The following is a 15,015-nucleotide window of genomic DNA, read 5'->3' as shown; positions in this document are numbered from 1 at the left end:
TATTAGTGAAAATAATATATCCTGTGAGAGGCATGCCCCCCCCCTTTGCTTCTTCTCCAGATAAAGGAGATAAAGGGTCAAGCTAGCTTCAAGGACTATACTGATTTCAGTGGGCATAAGCACACTCTTAAGATCTGTTCCATTGAAAGAAATGGGATTCTGCTTATTCCTGACCTTTGGGTAGCTCTAACCCAAAAGCTTTAATGCAGAGAGCAATGAGCTGGAGCCTGAAGTGAATCGGAAGAGTGAAGTCACACAATTTTGCTGCCTCTGCTGCTTCCGCCCTTTGTGCAGGTGGGCAGCAATTTCGTAGGACCGGTGTCAAGAGGAAAAGTGAAGGCAGTAAGAAAGGCAGCCGAGCGTGCAGCAATTGTTTGGCAAACCAACAGTTCAGCAAGAGTCTGGCAGAACCAGATCACTGAGTTGGACATTTGTCTGAGCATACCTTCCTCTGCAACAGTCAGACCTGAAGTTCACATTTTCGGATGGGACATCTGCTGCAAGAGAAGCGTAAAGAACAGGTGGTATTCTCTGCCTTCCCATCATCCCAGAGCATGATTGCCACTTCTGAAAATCCTTTTTTTAAAAAAGCCAAACATGGGGAAATTCTTGTATAACTCAGCATGAATAAGTGGCAGATGGGGGGGGGGAATCTATCGGATCTGACAGCTCTTGCTGTGCTCGTTTTGGGATGCTGAAAATGACCCTGAGACATCCTGGCTGAAATATTTCTTTTGAAGTGAATGAAGCTAGAAAGTGATATGATTGCCCTCCCCTCCTTATTTTCTTTTCCTCGTACTGATTAAAAAGGAAAAACACACACACTGAAAAGTATAGGGGATTGTGCGAGCCTCTGTGAGGAGTATCATTAGCATGTGTTAGGCAGCCTGCCCTTTCTAAGCGCTATCAATTAATTGCTATCCTAATCTGCAATATCTGGTCCTCACTATTCAAAGCGCTGGCCGTTTCTGAAATAAAGTGCTAATTGGTCTGGACCACAGGCAGGGAGCTGCAGCAACATGCTCTGTAGCTGGAGGAGGCAGGCAGAGAAAAGAAAGTTGCTGGAGACAGAGGCTTTATCCCCTACATGGAATACAAGCAGATTTCTTGGCCCCACTGTGGTCTCGACTCAAACGTGGTTTTTAGGTTTTTCAGGCCATCAAACAAGAGTGCATACTCAAGCAATGCTGAGCAGAAAAATGAAGAATCACAACTAGAGGGATTCCAGAGAGCAAAACAAAAAGGGAGCCCTTCACATATCTGCTTGGATCCAGCTTTCTACAAAAGCTAACAAAAGTGGGGATCCTCAAACAAGATACACCTGGATTTAACTCTGCTATAATAATAATAATAATAATAATAATAATAATAATAATAAAACAATATTTTTTTATTTATACCCCGCCCTTCCCGGTTCAAAAACCGGGCTCAGGGCGGCTAACAACAAATTTAAAACACTTTAAAACACTTAAGTATAAAAGCAGCATAAAATACAGTATGAAAACATGAATAACGATAATGAATAACAATGCTATGAACTATAAGCCAACCAATTTTACTTTTTAAAACCCAAGATGCATTGCATTTATATACCCCGAGTAGTAATGATGAGCCACCTATGCAGGAGAAGCCAGGTATATGTAGGGAAGGCATTGTGGCTTGAAGTCACACACTGTTCCACATACTGTTGGAAAAGACCTAGTCAGGAAACTCCTCATGAAGTTCCTGCTCAGAGTCTGTCTTGGGTGGGCTTGGGAGCTGGGAGGTTTCCATGGTAGATCCTTACAAGTGAAAACCACTATGACATAGTTCCAGGTGGTGGCAGTCTGTGCATGGCTACCTCCAAGTGTCCCTATTTTCCACAGATCCTCCAAGTGTCCCTATTTTCCAGGGACAGACCCAGATTTACAATAGCCATTCCGGTTTCTGATTTGATCCCGGAACGCCCTGCTTTTCCTTAAAAGGGGTTGCGGCACTCATCTCGCTTTATTGGCGAGAGGGAGCCTGCGTACAGCTTCTGGGTCATGTGGCCAGCATGACTAAGCCGCTTCTGGCAAACCAGAGAAGCACACGGAAATGCCATTTACCTTCCCGCTGGAGCGGTACCTATTTATCTACTTGCACTTTGACATGCTTTCGAACTGCTAGGTTGGCAGGTGCAGGGACCGAGCAACGGGAGCTCACCCCATCGCGGGGATTCGAACCGCCAACCTTCTGATCAGCAAGCCCTAGGCTCTGTGGTTTAACCCACAGCACCACCTGCATCCCATGCTTTTCCTTAGAATGTCCCTATTTCATCAGAGAAATGTTGGAGGGTATGGAAGAGGACATCCCTGTTATGTTGGAGGGACGCATCTACCCTGAACCTGATGGTTGCTGGATTCTGGAAGCACCACCCCACCTTCTCTAACAGCTTCAGCCTTCTGTTCGCACCCCCTATTAGCTGGGGTGTGAGGTCCCCTGCAGCCTTGCCCATTGCTTGTTTCTCTACCCCCTTCCTTCTTAGCCTCTGGCCTCATTGAGTTCGGGATATTGCTGTTTGGAGTCTCATTGCCTCTCCTATGGACCCTGCTTCTTATTTTGAGGCCAGAGTGGCTTTCTGGAGATGCATTATACGAACTGCACCATAAATTCTCTCCCAAAATGGGTATGATTAAAATGGACATTTTTTTAAGCTTACAGGAACGCGAGCGAAGGCAGTTTGTGCGGCAGATGAGCCATCTGCATCTCCAATATGTGATGAAAGAAGAACGAGCACGTTTTGTTAAAAGAGCTTCGTTCCATATCTGGGAGGAAAGGGCTGTTGTACTGACTGCTATGGTTTTTAAATAGCTCAGCCGCACTGGGGTGAGCTCAGAAATGTTTCTGTGCCATGAGTCCCATTGATTCTAGTAGGTTCCTCCCAACCAGCAAGTTTGTGTACGGTTGCAGCTGCATATTGTTTCTCAAGAAGAAGCAATAGCCACATAGCTCTTCATCGCTACCAAGTTTTGCTGGCTCGTGCCAATGCAAGCACAGCGAACTTCATGGTCATCCATGCCCCCGAGCAAGAAGTTAACTTGATGCTGGATAGGCCAGTTCAAAGCCTTGTTTAATATCTGCATGACTTGCTCCTTTCTGGGGAATCTCGGAGATGTCAAAAGAGCAAATAATGAAGAAGATCCACAACTGCATCCACTTAAATAATGTAGCATCTCAAGCGAATAGAGAAATAACAACAAATGAGTGAGACTGATTGATTTTAAATGCTTATTCCCTCTCTTTCCACCAAAAGGGGCTGAAGGCAGCCAGCAAGATTAATTCTGTCACCAAAGCACAGCCTCCCTCCCTCTCTAATTTTCTTCAATATTAAACAAACAAATACATAAAAAGAGAACAAGCGCATAGGTCATAAACTTAAAGAAGGGTCCTAACCCTTTAAAAACTTTAAAAACGAGGTTGTGGGCTGGATGCAGTTAGTTGGGGCTGCCATACATGCAGAATTTCCCAGACATATATGGGATTTGTTGAAAATAGTGTCTTGGAGGAATTTTCAAAAAATCGGTAAAAATGTTGTTGGGGAGGGGGGAGATTTTGCAAAAAGAAAAGTTCAACAAAAAAGAAAAAACTCAGCATTTTTGCCTCCCCCAAAAGCTGAACAACTTTGCCCACCCCACCCCCGCCAGATTAATGTCTGGATTTTCACTTTTTAAAATACGGCAACCCTAAGTTAATCATCCTTAGGTATCACTGAAATCAAGCTGAAAAGTAAGGCATGACTTACTTAAGACCCACTGATTTCAATAGGAACTAACAGAGCAACCCAAACTATAAGAATCCAGCATAGTCCACCTGAGGGTAAATTATCCTGGTGTAATTTACCACGATTCCAAACTCTCTTCAGGAATGGAGCTACTGAGAAGGCCTCAGCCTGACAGAGTGAAAACAATCCTTTACAACCGAGTTTGACTCACAGCACCCTTTTTGCAACTGAGCCTTCTGCTGACTGAACTGAACAGAGTTTGGAGAGGGGTAAGTCCGCCCTCCTGAATATTGTTTTATTTGATATAACTTGTCTACTTTAAAGTTATCTTTTTATTATGACTTTTTGTATTGGATCAGATTGCAATTAGGTGTGTGATTGTCATTGTCTATTCCGTTGTTTCTTCAGCTTGTAAACCCGCCTTGCGTATAGTAATAGAGAGAGAGGGGGATATACAAAATAAAAGTGAAATGAAAATGAAAATGAAAGAAGCCATGGTTAGCAAAAGCCTCTGCTGTCCTCCTGCATCCAAATGCTAGCCGTAGTCTCTGAGCACTTCTCAAAAGTGCTGCACATCCCCAAACAAAACATTTCCCCAAGGTTGGGTCAAACAGCTCCTGTGTTTTCTCGCTGACTAGCGCAGGCTTTGCTGGTCAGTCACAGAAAAATATTAGGCACATGAAATTCCCTGCCAAGAGATTTGGGAACATCTCCTAAACACGCAGCAGGGGGAGCCTGCAGACTACTCTGAATGACTGTTTCCGTAAGTGAAGAGCGCAGGGACTGTGTCATTTCTTTCGCTGCTTGTGAGTCACACTTTTTGGTGCAAGCGCAGCATGAACATCTCGCCCCTTTTCCAGTTTGTGGCGGACTGCCTAGGGGATTCGTCACTCAGACCGAAACGTGGCATTGACGCCCATGTGCTGAGAGTTCAGAGAGATTAGTTTTGCCCTGGGGGCGGGCAACCGCAGGGCCAGGAGGCAAGTCCATCTCTCCCAGCCTTTTTATTGGGATTTCTTCCCATGGCACAACCCCTCTTCACAATCCACAACCCATTTTTGGGCTCCCTTCCCACCTTCCTTGAGGGTTTTTGCCTGGCTGAAATGTGTCCCGGAACTCTGCTGAGGTCTCTTGCTTGCCTGGATAGAGGGCAGAAAAGGGTGTCAGTGTGAGTAGAAACCAGCTTACAATATAAAGGCCACATTTCTATTCGTTGCTCCATTTGCTTTTCTGCCCCTGGTCCCACTCACCGCTGGCATATGGCCTCCAGAAGGTTCTCACATGGCCCTCAGGCGGAAAAGGACCATTCGTCTTAGGGTAGCAGCGTATTGGTTAGCTTCTAGTCTGGCTTTTTTTGTTTTGTTTGCATAATCAAACATTTAACCAGTTCAGAGCAAACTTTCCCCAGACCATCTCTTTGGAAACCAAAACTTGTGCCCAAATCATGGATGCTTTCATTGAGATTCCTGCATCGCAGGGGGTTGGACTAGATGACCCTTGGGTCCCTTCCAACACTACAATTCTATGATTCTAAATGACTCACTGAGTCATTCCCTCACGAGGCTATCATGGCAGCTGGAGTACATGTCTGCAAGTTGGAAATTAAGACATTGTTGTCCAAAACACTCATATCAGTAGCAGTAGCAGTAGCAGTAGCAGTAATAATAATAATAATAATAATAATAATAATAATAATAATATCAGCCAGTATATGCAGACACGATAACTTCATTCTCCAGTTCCTTATTATTTTGCACTTGACTTTGCAGGGGGTTTCTGACTTAGGCCTTTCCCTCTGAAATGTCCCACTTAGAGTGTCCCTATTTTCTTCAGAGACATGTTGGGACGTCCCTATTTTCATCAGAGAAATGTTGGAGGGTACGCAACGATCAATTCAGCAGATTGTGTAACATTATAGTGATACAGAGGTCCATGTGAGATATTTGAAATGCTCCTGGAATGCAGCCCTGAGGGAACCAACCATGCAACACGAAGCAGCAAAAAACCCCCAAACCAACAAGAGCCTGCACCAAAGGCAGTGCGGTGCTCCTCTCTCTTCTACCTCAAGAGCTGGCAATTTTTCATTTACGTGCTAAATTAGTAATGAGCTTCAGTCTCCACAGTCTTGTTCCTGGTGTTCACCAATGTAATGTAGGCCTCAAGACTCGCCAAGTGAGAATAATGCAATTTGTCAACCATTTTGCAGAGGTGTAAACAAGTGTATCCGATGGAGGCCGGGAGGGAAATCTCTCCGATACCCAAGGAGGGGAGTGAAAACATCTACAACAAACATCCACATTCTGAAGTTTATGTCAATATTTTAAATGCTTACCAGAAAGAGCTTTCATTCTGGGAATAAATGCACCAAATATTTATGTTCATATAAATTGAGAAGTAACATTTGTATGCCCCCCACCTCAGCCTTAAAGAAAACCCCTGTTTTTTGGTGGTATATTTTTGAAACAAAGTAAGGACAAGCAGATATGTAGGCCGTTGAAATGCTGCCCCTGACCAGTGGAAATCCTGTTTCAGTAGACATTTCTCTCTAATAATAACAGCTAGAAACTTGCCGTCTTTTTACAAATGGAGGCTTACTAGGCCTGATACTCCGTTAGTTAGAGCATGGTGCTGATAACACCAAGGTTGCAGGTTATGGGACAACTGCATATTCCTGCATTGTGGGGGGTTGGACTAGATGAACCTCAGGGTCCCTTGTCCCTTCCAACTCTGCAATTCTATGATTCTATGAAGCCGAGACTCTCAGAAAGCTTTATTCTGCATTCAGAATCTCACACTGTGGTGTTTACATGGCACTAACCCACATGGCGATCTCTTTGTCTCCATGGTGTGCCATCCACTACTTCCCACCCATTGTCAACACATGGATTTTTTTTTTTTAAGATTAATTACCTGCCAGCTTTTGTAATTGCTGTGTAGATTTTCTTGCTAATGGCATAGCCATAAACTTAACGAAATGAAAACTCAGCATCGGGCTGAAGTCAGTGGGGGGTTTGCCACTGATTTCAACTAAGCCAGGATTTCATATGTAAGTAGTTAATCACACTGTCTACGGGATGCATATCCCAAGGAAGAGCATAACTCGTGAATTCTCAAGCCGTTCCGGGGGGGGGGGGGGGGGAGCTTGTCGCAGTCATAAAAGGGCCAATAGTAATCCAATCCTAAGTGTTTCACTTGCTATTAATGTCTGTCTGGTCTACATAACCTAAACGACACATGTGAAGTTCATCCATCAGCACAAATTAAAAGACCCTTGGTAGCCAACCTGGTGCCCTCTAGACCTTGTAGACTACAAATACGAACATCCCTAATTGTTGGCTGTGCTGGCTAGGCTTGATGGGAATTGTAGTACTCAAGCTCTGGAAGGTACTGCCTGGGCTACTATTTGATCAAGTCTTCCTTTGCAGCAATGTATATATCCTGCTGACCTCTGAGCTCAGGAGTACAGGCCTCAAAGAAGAAAACAATTATTTGGCAAAGATTTGATTCCTCCATTTTCACTCTGGAAAATTTATTCTGTTTTCTCATTTTTATTTTGACCGAAAATTTCATTTGCCTTAGTAGTTTTAATCTAGTGAAAGCAGTTTAAAGGGTCATCCTACTCCGGCACTGTTATACTGGAGATAATATAATATATTTTGCACATCACTTGGGAAGACAAGCGAACTAATGCCAGTGTATCGGAAGAAGCAAAGATCACCAGTGTCGAAGCAATGATTCTTTGACATCAACTTCGTTGGATTGGTCATGTTTTTGGATGCCTGATTATCGTCTTCCAAAGCAACTACTCTATTCTGAACTTAAAAATACAAAGTGTAATGCTACTGGTCAACAAAAGGAGTTTAAAGACTCTCAAGGCAACTCTTAAAAAAAGTAGTATAAACACGAACAACTGGAAAACACTGGCCTGTGAGCGCTCCAATTGGAGAACAGCCTTTACCAAAGGTGTCATGGGCTTTGTAGATGCTCAAACTGAGGACGGAAGGGAGAAACGTGCTGAGAGGAAGGCATACTTGGCAAACCCTCACCATGATCCACTCCCGCCTGTAAACCTATGTCCCCACTGTGGAAGGACGTGTGGGTCCAGAATTGGCCTCCACAGTCACTTACGGACTCACTGTTAAAACCATGTTTATAGAAGACAATCTTATTTGGCTACGAGTGATTGCCAAAGAAGAAGATTGGAGATAAGCAACACAGACTCCTTCCCGGAGCAAGAGGGGAGAGTCCCAATTTGTGCAATGTCGTTCTAGTAGTTTACTGGGGTTTGGCAGCATATGTCCCTGTTTTGGTATTTCAGAACCAGCAATGTGAAATGGACTGAAACCCCCTGTTTTGGGTGTATACACCTGTAAACTTCAATCTTGATACGAGATATCAGCAATGCTTGGGTGCTATTACTTGAATACAGGATGTAAAGCTATACTAGTTCATACATACTAGTTCATCTGTACATACTAGTTCATACTAGTTCATACATACTAGTTCATACATACTAGTTCATCTGTAACTAGTTCATACAGACTAAGGCCGGAATAGCACTAGACATTTAAAGCAGCACCTCACCCCTTTAAACAGTCCCGTCTTCCTCCAAAGAACCCTGGCAACTGTTTAAGGGTGGTGAGAGATCCCATTCCCCTCACAGAACTATAGTTCCCAGACTGGTTTAACAATCAGCCTCTCTTCCCAGGAGACTCTGGGAGCTGAGGGAAATAGGGGTTTCCTAGCAAATCCACTACATAGGCTTGGGGGGAAATAATCTGGAATGGATTTAGGGGTGTTGGGGTCTGCAGGGAGAAAGGGAGGGAAGGATATTTTATTGGCTGCCATGGCATCAAATTGCATTGTACCTTGGAGTTTTCAATTGCTGCCTACTCTTGTGCCGTTGCTATGGCAGATGTGTAGCTGAAGAATGTGATACCCAGATAGTATTGGGGTTCTGAAAAAAAATAAAATAGTTTAAGCCGTAAGTGCACCTTGTACCTCAGGCTTAGCAGGAAAAGTTATCCATTAGGCCTGTGAGGCAACAGTCCACTCCCTACTCGCAACTCTGGAGGCTGTAACAGGCAGACAACAATAGTTTACTGAGGTTTTGTAGGGTTTTTTGGAACATCTCATTTTGGGTAATGGATAGGACTGCTGGGCAAGAGGTTAGGAAATACTTGGCCAACCCCCCCTACCCCCCCCAGCAAATACTGTGAGTCTTTTAAAATCTGCCATGCACTAAGAATAGGACTCATATTGATGACCACCAAGAGCCACAAAAAACCCTTAATCAGTCTTGTGTAAAAGTGCTGGTGACTGTTGGAATCATTTTTAATTAAGCTAAAATCCCCACTGCCTATTGCACATCAGCGCTACATTTCCAATAGTGACTTGAAGAGCAGACAATTCAGTTACCTAATAGATTTTCAACCAGTGGGACTGCGGTTGGGGACGTGTGGGAGGAAAATTAGAGCGATAAACCATGATTAAGCCAGAGGATTTAAAAGCCTAGAAACAGGCAAGAATATGAGCAAGGTGGGTGGATGGGAGGGAGGGAGGGAGAGAAGGAGGGAAGCAGCTTTTGCTGACTTTACCCGTTTCATCCGTTCATACTCAAACAGCAACGCAGGATTTCACTGTTGGGAATTAACTTGTAAATCTCATGATAAAGATCATGATAGAAACTATGAACACAGAAATTGGTGTGTTTGTGGAGGCAAACCCATTCCCTCCAAAATCTCTCTGAAAATAGGACATCCTATTCAATAATAATAATAATAATAATAATAATAATAATAATAATTATTATTATTATTATTATTTGGGCAGCTTCCAACATATATATATATATATATATATATATATATATATAACATTAAACATTAAAAAACTTCCCTATTCAGGGCTGCCTTCAAATATCTTCTAAAGGTTGTATAGTTACTTATCTCCTTGGCTCGTGGGTTGCATAACTCCATACCCTCCAACATTTCTCTGATGAAAATAGCGACAGCTTAAGGAAAAGCAGGACATTCTGGGATCAAATCAGAAACTGGGATGGCTTCTGTAAATCTGGGACTGTCCCTGGAAAATGGGACTCTTGGAGCGTCTGCAAGCTCAGCTTTCTGGCAAATGTTTCTTCTGTATTGACACATTTACTCAGATTGAAATTCAGATCCAGCATGGAATTATGCCTCTGTTCAGGCTGGCTCTGGGCATTACATATATTCAGGCACCTAGCTTGTTTATCAGTTATAAAAATTGTCACCAGATACTTTTTTTAAAAAAAATCAATCAATTATGTTAATTTGAAAAACCTGAGGGTAGGCTAGGGAGAGGGAATAGCTTTATTATTGCCATGGGTGGGGAGCTAGCCAATTAGCACTCTTGCACAGCCAGTTTCCGCTGGAAACAGGAAGCACTGCTTGGACCTGAGCTCAGTTCTTTGAAGAAGAGTTTACATATGTCAAAAAAGAGAGAAAGCGCAGTTCCATAGGAAGCCCAGTCCTCAGGCTACAAATATCTGTATAAAGCCTATCAGAGAGAGCAGGGATGGGGAACCTGCCTTAGGCATCATTTAACCTATATGGAAATGGATGGAAGAGGTTGCATTATTCCAATGAATATGTTGCAAGATGACAAGGGTCAAAAGGGGGTTTTGATTCCTGCATTACAGGGTTTGGACTAGATAATAATGATTTTATTATTTGTACCCCACACATCTGACTGGGTTGTCCCAGCCCTTTGAGGTCCCTCCCAACACTACAACTCTATGATCTGAAGAAGAAAATGGGCTCTTTTTTAATGATTCTGGCACTTTATCTTCATGGCTGCATGTTGTTCAACCCAGGAACAATATTAATTCTAGAGCCCAGCTTGATAGCTAACTCTAGTGGAAGAGTTGCAGAATGCTCTGGCGCTGAACCAAGCCCTTGAGGCTGCAGAGTCCACATGGCTTGTCAGAGCACATCCTGCCACCGCATGTCGAATGTGCAATCCTAAACGACATGAGCAATCCTTAAAGACATCCGTGGGAATTTTGCCACGACTTTTCATGGCGCTAAGATCTGACCCAGTGGGAGCTGGTAGAAGTTACAGCCCAACAACAACAAATGTTCTGGATGAAACCAAAATCTGACAACAAATGTCCTCAACAGGCTTGATCTCCTTTGAAGTGTTTCTTTCCAAATCGCCAAGTTCTTCTTCTGAGTTCATCCAAAGCTGCAACATGACCTCTTTCAATTCTGGGAAAATTCCGAACTGTCTCCAGTTCCTCACAGATACTATGGAGAATCTACACCTTAGCACTTCTGAATCACCAATGATGTAGTCCTATGCATGCTTACTTAGGAGTAAGCCCCACTGAATATAGCGGCACTTACTTATAAGTAAGCACACATAGGATCACACTGTTAAAGTCTCTGTGCCAAATCAGACAAATAATATTATATGTCAGTCTTTTATGCTAAATCACTTATTTATTTTCATTCAGTGGTCTATTTTACTGCATTTCCCTCCTTAAAATGCCTTTACCCACTCTCAGCCCTCTAACAAGATAGGATTAAAAACAAAATAATAACCATGCATCCAAAATAAGACAGGACCTGAATTCATTTTCATCACTGAAACTTGATCTCAAGCTGCTGAGTGAGGTCATCTCAGGAGCTGGAGCGAGGAGGTGCCATCAGTATGCCAATGACATCCAAATCTGCTTCTCATTTACATCTCTATTAGGTGAGACACTGGAAGTGCTGAACTGGTGTCAGGGAGCAGTAATTGACTGGATAAGTGCCAATAACTGAAAGCTCAGTCCTAGCAAGATGGAGAGGCAGTTGGTGGGTGAGACATCCACCCAGATGTTTAGGCTGCTCAGTATGGGCTTCCACTCCCCATTAAGTCAGGTGGTGCTGTGGTCTAAACCACTGAACCTCTTGAGCTTGTCGATCAGAAGGTCGGCAGTTCGAATCCCCGCAATGGGGAAAGCTCCCGTTGCTTTGTCCCAGCTCCTGCCAAACCAGCAGTTCAAAAGCACGCTGAGGTTGGAAGGTAAACAGCTTTCCCGTGCGTTCTGGTTTCAGTTGCAGTGTTCCATTGTGCCAGAAGAGGTTTAGTCATGCTGGCCACATGACCTGGAAAGCTGTCTGTAGACAAGCGGCAACTTCCTCAGCCTGAAAGCAAGAAGAGCGCCACAACCCCATAGTTGCCTTTGACTGGACTTAACCGTCCAGGAATCCTTTACCTTTTTACCTTAGTCAGGGCTGGAGAACCTTTTAGGTTTGGGGGAGGGCAGATATTTATCTCCCCCCCACCTGTGGGCCAACTTTGACACACTCCCTGCAGGATTGAACCCTGAACCTCCACCATTCCGCTGACAGTTGGGTGTGGTTTGGGGGTGGCTGCTGTTGCTAATGATAACATTTTTTTGTATATTTTAGAACTTTATTGGTATCTTTATTTAAATATAATGCAGAAATAGTTCAATTTGGTTGTGTACTTTTTACTGTTTATTACTATTTTTGTTATATTATGTAATTTTTTTCATGTTGTAAGCCGCCTTGAGCTGGTACAAGCCTCACAATTTCCCTAGCATATTATATCTTCTTTCAAGGGTCATAGTTGGTAGAGCACGAGACTCTGAAACTCAGGGTTGTGGGTTTGAGCCCCATGTGCATCAAAAGATTTCTGCATTGCAGAGGGTTGGACTAGATGACTCTTGTGGTCCCTTCCAACTCTCACTGCAAATGGCCCAGACTTTAAACAAAGAACTGTACCTTCACCGACAGAAGAGAGGAAAACATCTTTGCAACATAGATCTTCATTTATTTCTTATTTTGTCACAATACATAAACTGCTATGGTTGAAATATTTAAAAAATGGAGGAAGGAGGGCCACACCTGTAAATTTTCAATATTGCTATGTCCTTGGCAGTGTAACATCGTACATACGGGGTTTTTGTTTCTGATGGATTTCCTAGCTCTTTGGTTCCATGCAGACATCTCTTGTTCCCTCCCCCAAAGAAACTCAATGGGGGATGCCCAGTTTTTATTAAGTCAGTGTAGGATTTCCCCTGCCCTGCATAGCTGAACCAATGGTGACCACATTCACTTGTTGGTAGAAATCCAACAGCTGCCACTTGGTACATAACAGGAGCCCATAACAGAAGAGAAGCAAATAAAAATAAAAAACACATTGCATTTGTATAAAATGAGATGAAAAATAAATACATATATGGATTCTTTTCTTTGTATATAAAGCTTTTCTTTTCAACATGTTGTGCTTAAACATCCTTTCAAAATAAAACTATGTACCTTGACTTTCTGTTCCAGCATTGGAAACAGAGCAATACTATACTCTTGTGCAAATAGAAAATACAGTCGTAACTTGGATCCCGAACACCTTGATACTCAGACGTTTTGGTTCCTGAACGCTGCAAACCCGGAAGTGAGTGTTCCGGTTTGTCAACGTTTTTTGGAACCCAAACGTCCAATGGGGCTTCTGTGGCTTCCGATTGGCCGCAGGAGCTTCTTGTAGCCAATCAGAAGTCGCACTTTGGTTTCCGAACTTTTTGGAAGTTGAACGGACTTCCGGAACAGATTCCGTTCAGCTTCCAAGGTACAACTGTATGCGCTACAACGCCTATGTCATAAACAAGTGGACTCAAGAGGTTCTGTATGGAAGAAGCCACCGGAAGCCTTTCCTCCTTCTTCCTGGAAACAGGTTGAGGCCTGCTCCACCGAGCCTTTGAGGTCCTGAGAACTGCAGCTGCCGGGAGCTGCATTGTTCCACCTTCCATTTTGTAAACTGCTCGAAAACCAAGGCAGTTCTCTCTCAATGCCGTTGAACAATGAAGTCGATGTGATCCAGTTCAACACGCTGAAGTCCGCCTGGTCTGCTGTCGAGTTCCTTTGGAATGTCTCATCTACTAAGTTCGGCTCCAGCTCCGAAGTGCCTTTGTGAAAACCCAAAGGTGTTTCCTCTTGACTGCGAGCCGACATAAAACACCCGTCCCCCTCATATAGCTGAGCACCAAGAGGGGGAGCAGGGGGGTTTAACTCCGTGGTGGGCACGGTCTTTGGTTGTTTAGCCTGTTCTTTCCCTTGCTGAGATAACCTGGAGGGACTGTTTTGGCTATAGGCTTTTAAAGAGTCGCCGACGAGGAAATGCGGGGTTTCGGGAGAGTAATGAGCGCAGGTGTATTTGTGGGGACCAGCCTCCTTCTTGGTGTGCCATCTGTTTAAAAGCTGGTTGCGAGCATCTGGGGGCATCTTGGACAACTGGCGGCCAAGCTGAAGCTGGGTGGGAAACACAGTCCCTTGAAGGGTTCGGTACAGGAACCTGCCAGGGAGATGAAAAGGACCACAAAGGACCAAATAAGTCATTGAACTGAGAAAAGAGAATGTACCAAAAGAACACTGTCCCAAGTACACTTTGTCTGAACGGTGCTGGTGGGATGCTCGGCCAGAATGCCATTTGAGGAAAGGTTTGTCCTTTGAGAATGGAGGTGGTGAGACCCTTCCTCCATCAACTACTTTCTGGTGTTCCCGTCTTTGTCATCATAATACTAGGGAGAAATGGCTGGGCACTTTTCGATGCACTCCTGGTTCTGAATGGGGTAACTGTGCCCCTGAAGGACCAGGTGCGCAGCCTGGGAGTCATTCTGGACTCACAGCTGTCCATGGAGGCGCAGGTCAATTCTGTGTCCAGGGCAGCTGTCCTACCCATGGACTGTCTTGCCAGAGTGATGCATGCTCTAGTTATCTCCTGCTTGGACTACTACAATGTGTTCTATGTGGGGCTACCTTTGAAGGTGACCTGGAAACTACATCTAATCCAGAATGCGGCAGCCAGACTGGGAATGGCCGCCTAGACGATATTACACCGGTCCTGAAAGACCTACATTGGCTCCCAGTATGTTTCCAAGCACAATTCAAAGTGTTGGTGCTGACCTTTAAAGTCCTAAACGGCCTCAGGCCAGTATACCTGAAGGAGCGTCTCCACCCCCATCGTTCAGCCCGGACACTAAGGTCCAGTGCCGAGGGCCTTCTGGCGGTTCCCTCATTGTTAGGTTACAGGGAACCAGGAAGAGGGCCTTCTCGGTATTGGAGTCAGTGGGCATGACCCAATCTCTCTCCATAGTTCATTTCTATTATACAGTGGTACCTTGGTTCTCGAACGACTTATGTGTCAAACGAATCGGCTTCTGAACACCGCAAACCCGGAAGTAAGTGTTCCGGTTTGTGAACCTTTTTCAGAAGGCGAACGTCCAATTCTGC

The 15,015-nt window shown here is 44.1% G+C and overlaps 1 protein-coding gene and 1 long non-coding RNA gene across 2 annotated transcripts in view; one reads left to right on the top strand and one right to left on the bottom strand.

Moving 5' to 3' along the window:
• The first annotated feature begins 2,181 nt into the window (after window positions 1–2,181).
• On the top strand, window positions 2,182–6,874 carry LOC307214448. Its single transcript, XR_013838102.1, has 2 exons — window positions 2,182–4,011; window positions 5,949–6,874. It is a non-coding gene; the product is annotated as an uncharacterized lncRNA (long non-coding RNA).
• Window positions 6,875–12,541: 5,667 nt separating this feature from the next.
• ATP10A (ATPase phospholipid transporting 10A (putative)) overlaps window positions 12,542–15,015 on the bottom strand; it is a 124,143-nt gene continuing 121,669 nt past the window's right edge. Inside the window, exon 22 of the mRNA XM_079972429.1 lies at window positions 12,542–14,077. Coding sequence (XP_079828555.1) covers window positions 13,384–14,077 — 694 coding nt within the window. The 3' untranslated portion in view covers window positions 12,542–13,383. The remainder of the gene's footprint in view (window positions 14,078–15,015) is intronic.

The sequence above is a fragment of the Podarcis cretensis genome, assembly GCF_951804945.1.
Source record: "Podarcis cretensis genome assembly, chromosome: 4".
In the NCBI taxonomy this organism is placed as follows: Eukaryota; Metazoa; Chordata; class Lepidosauria; order Squamata; family Lacertidae; genus Podarcis; species Podarcis cretensis.
Note: the sequence above shows the minus strand (reverse complement) of the source record. Positions and strands in the feature narration are given on the sequence as shown.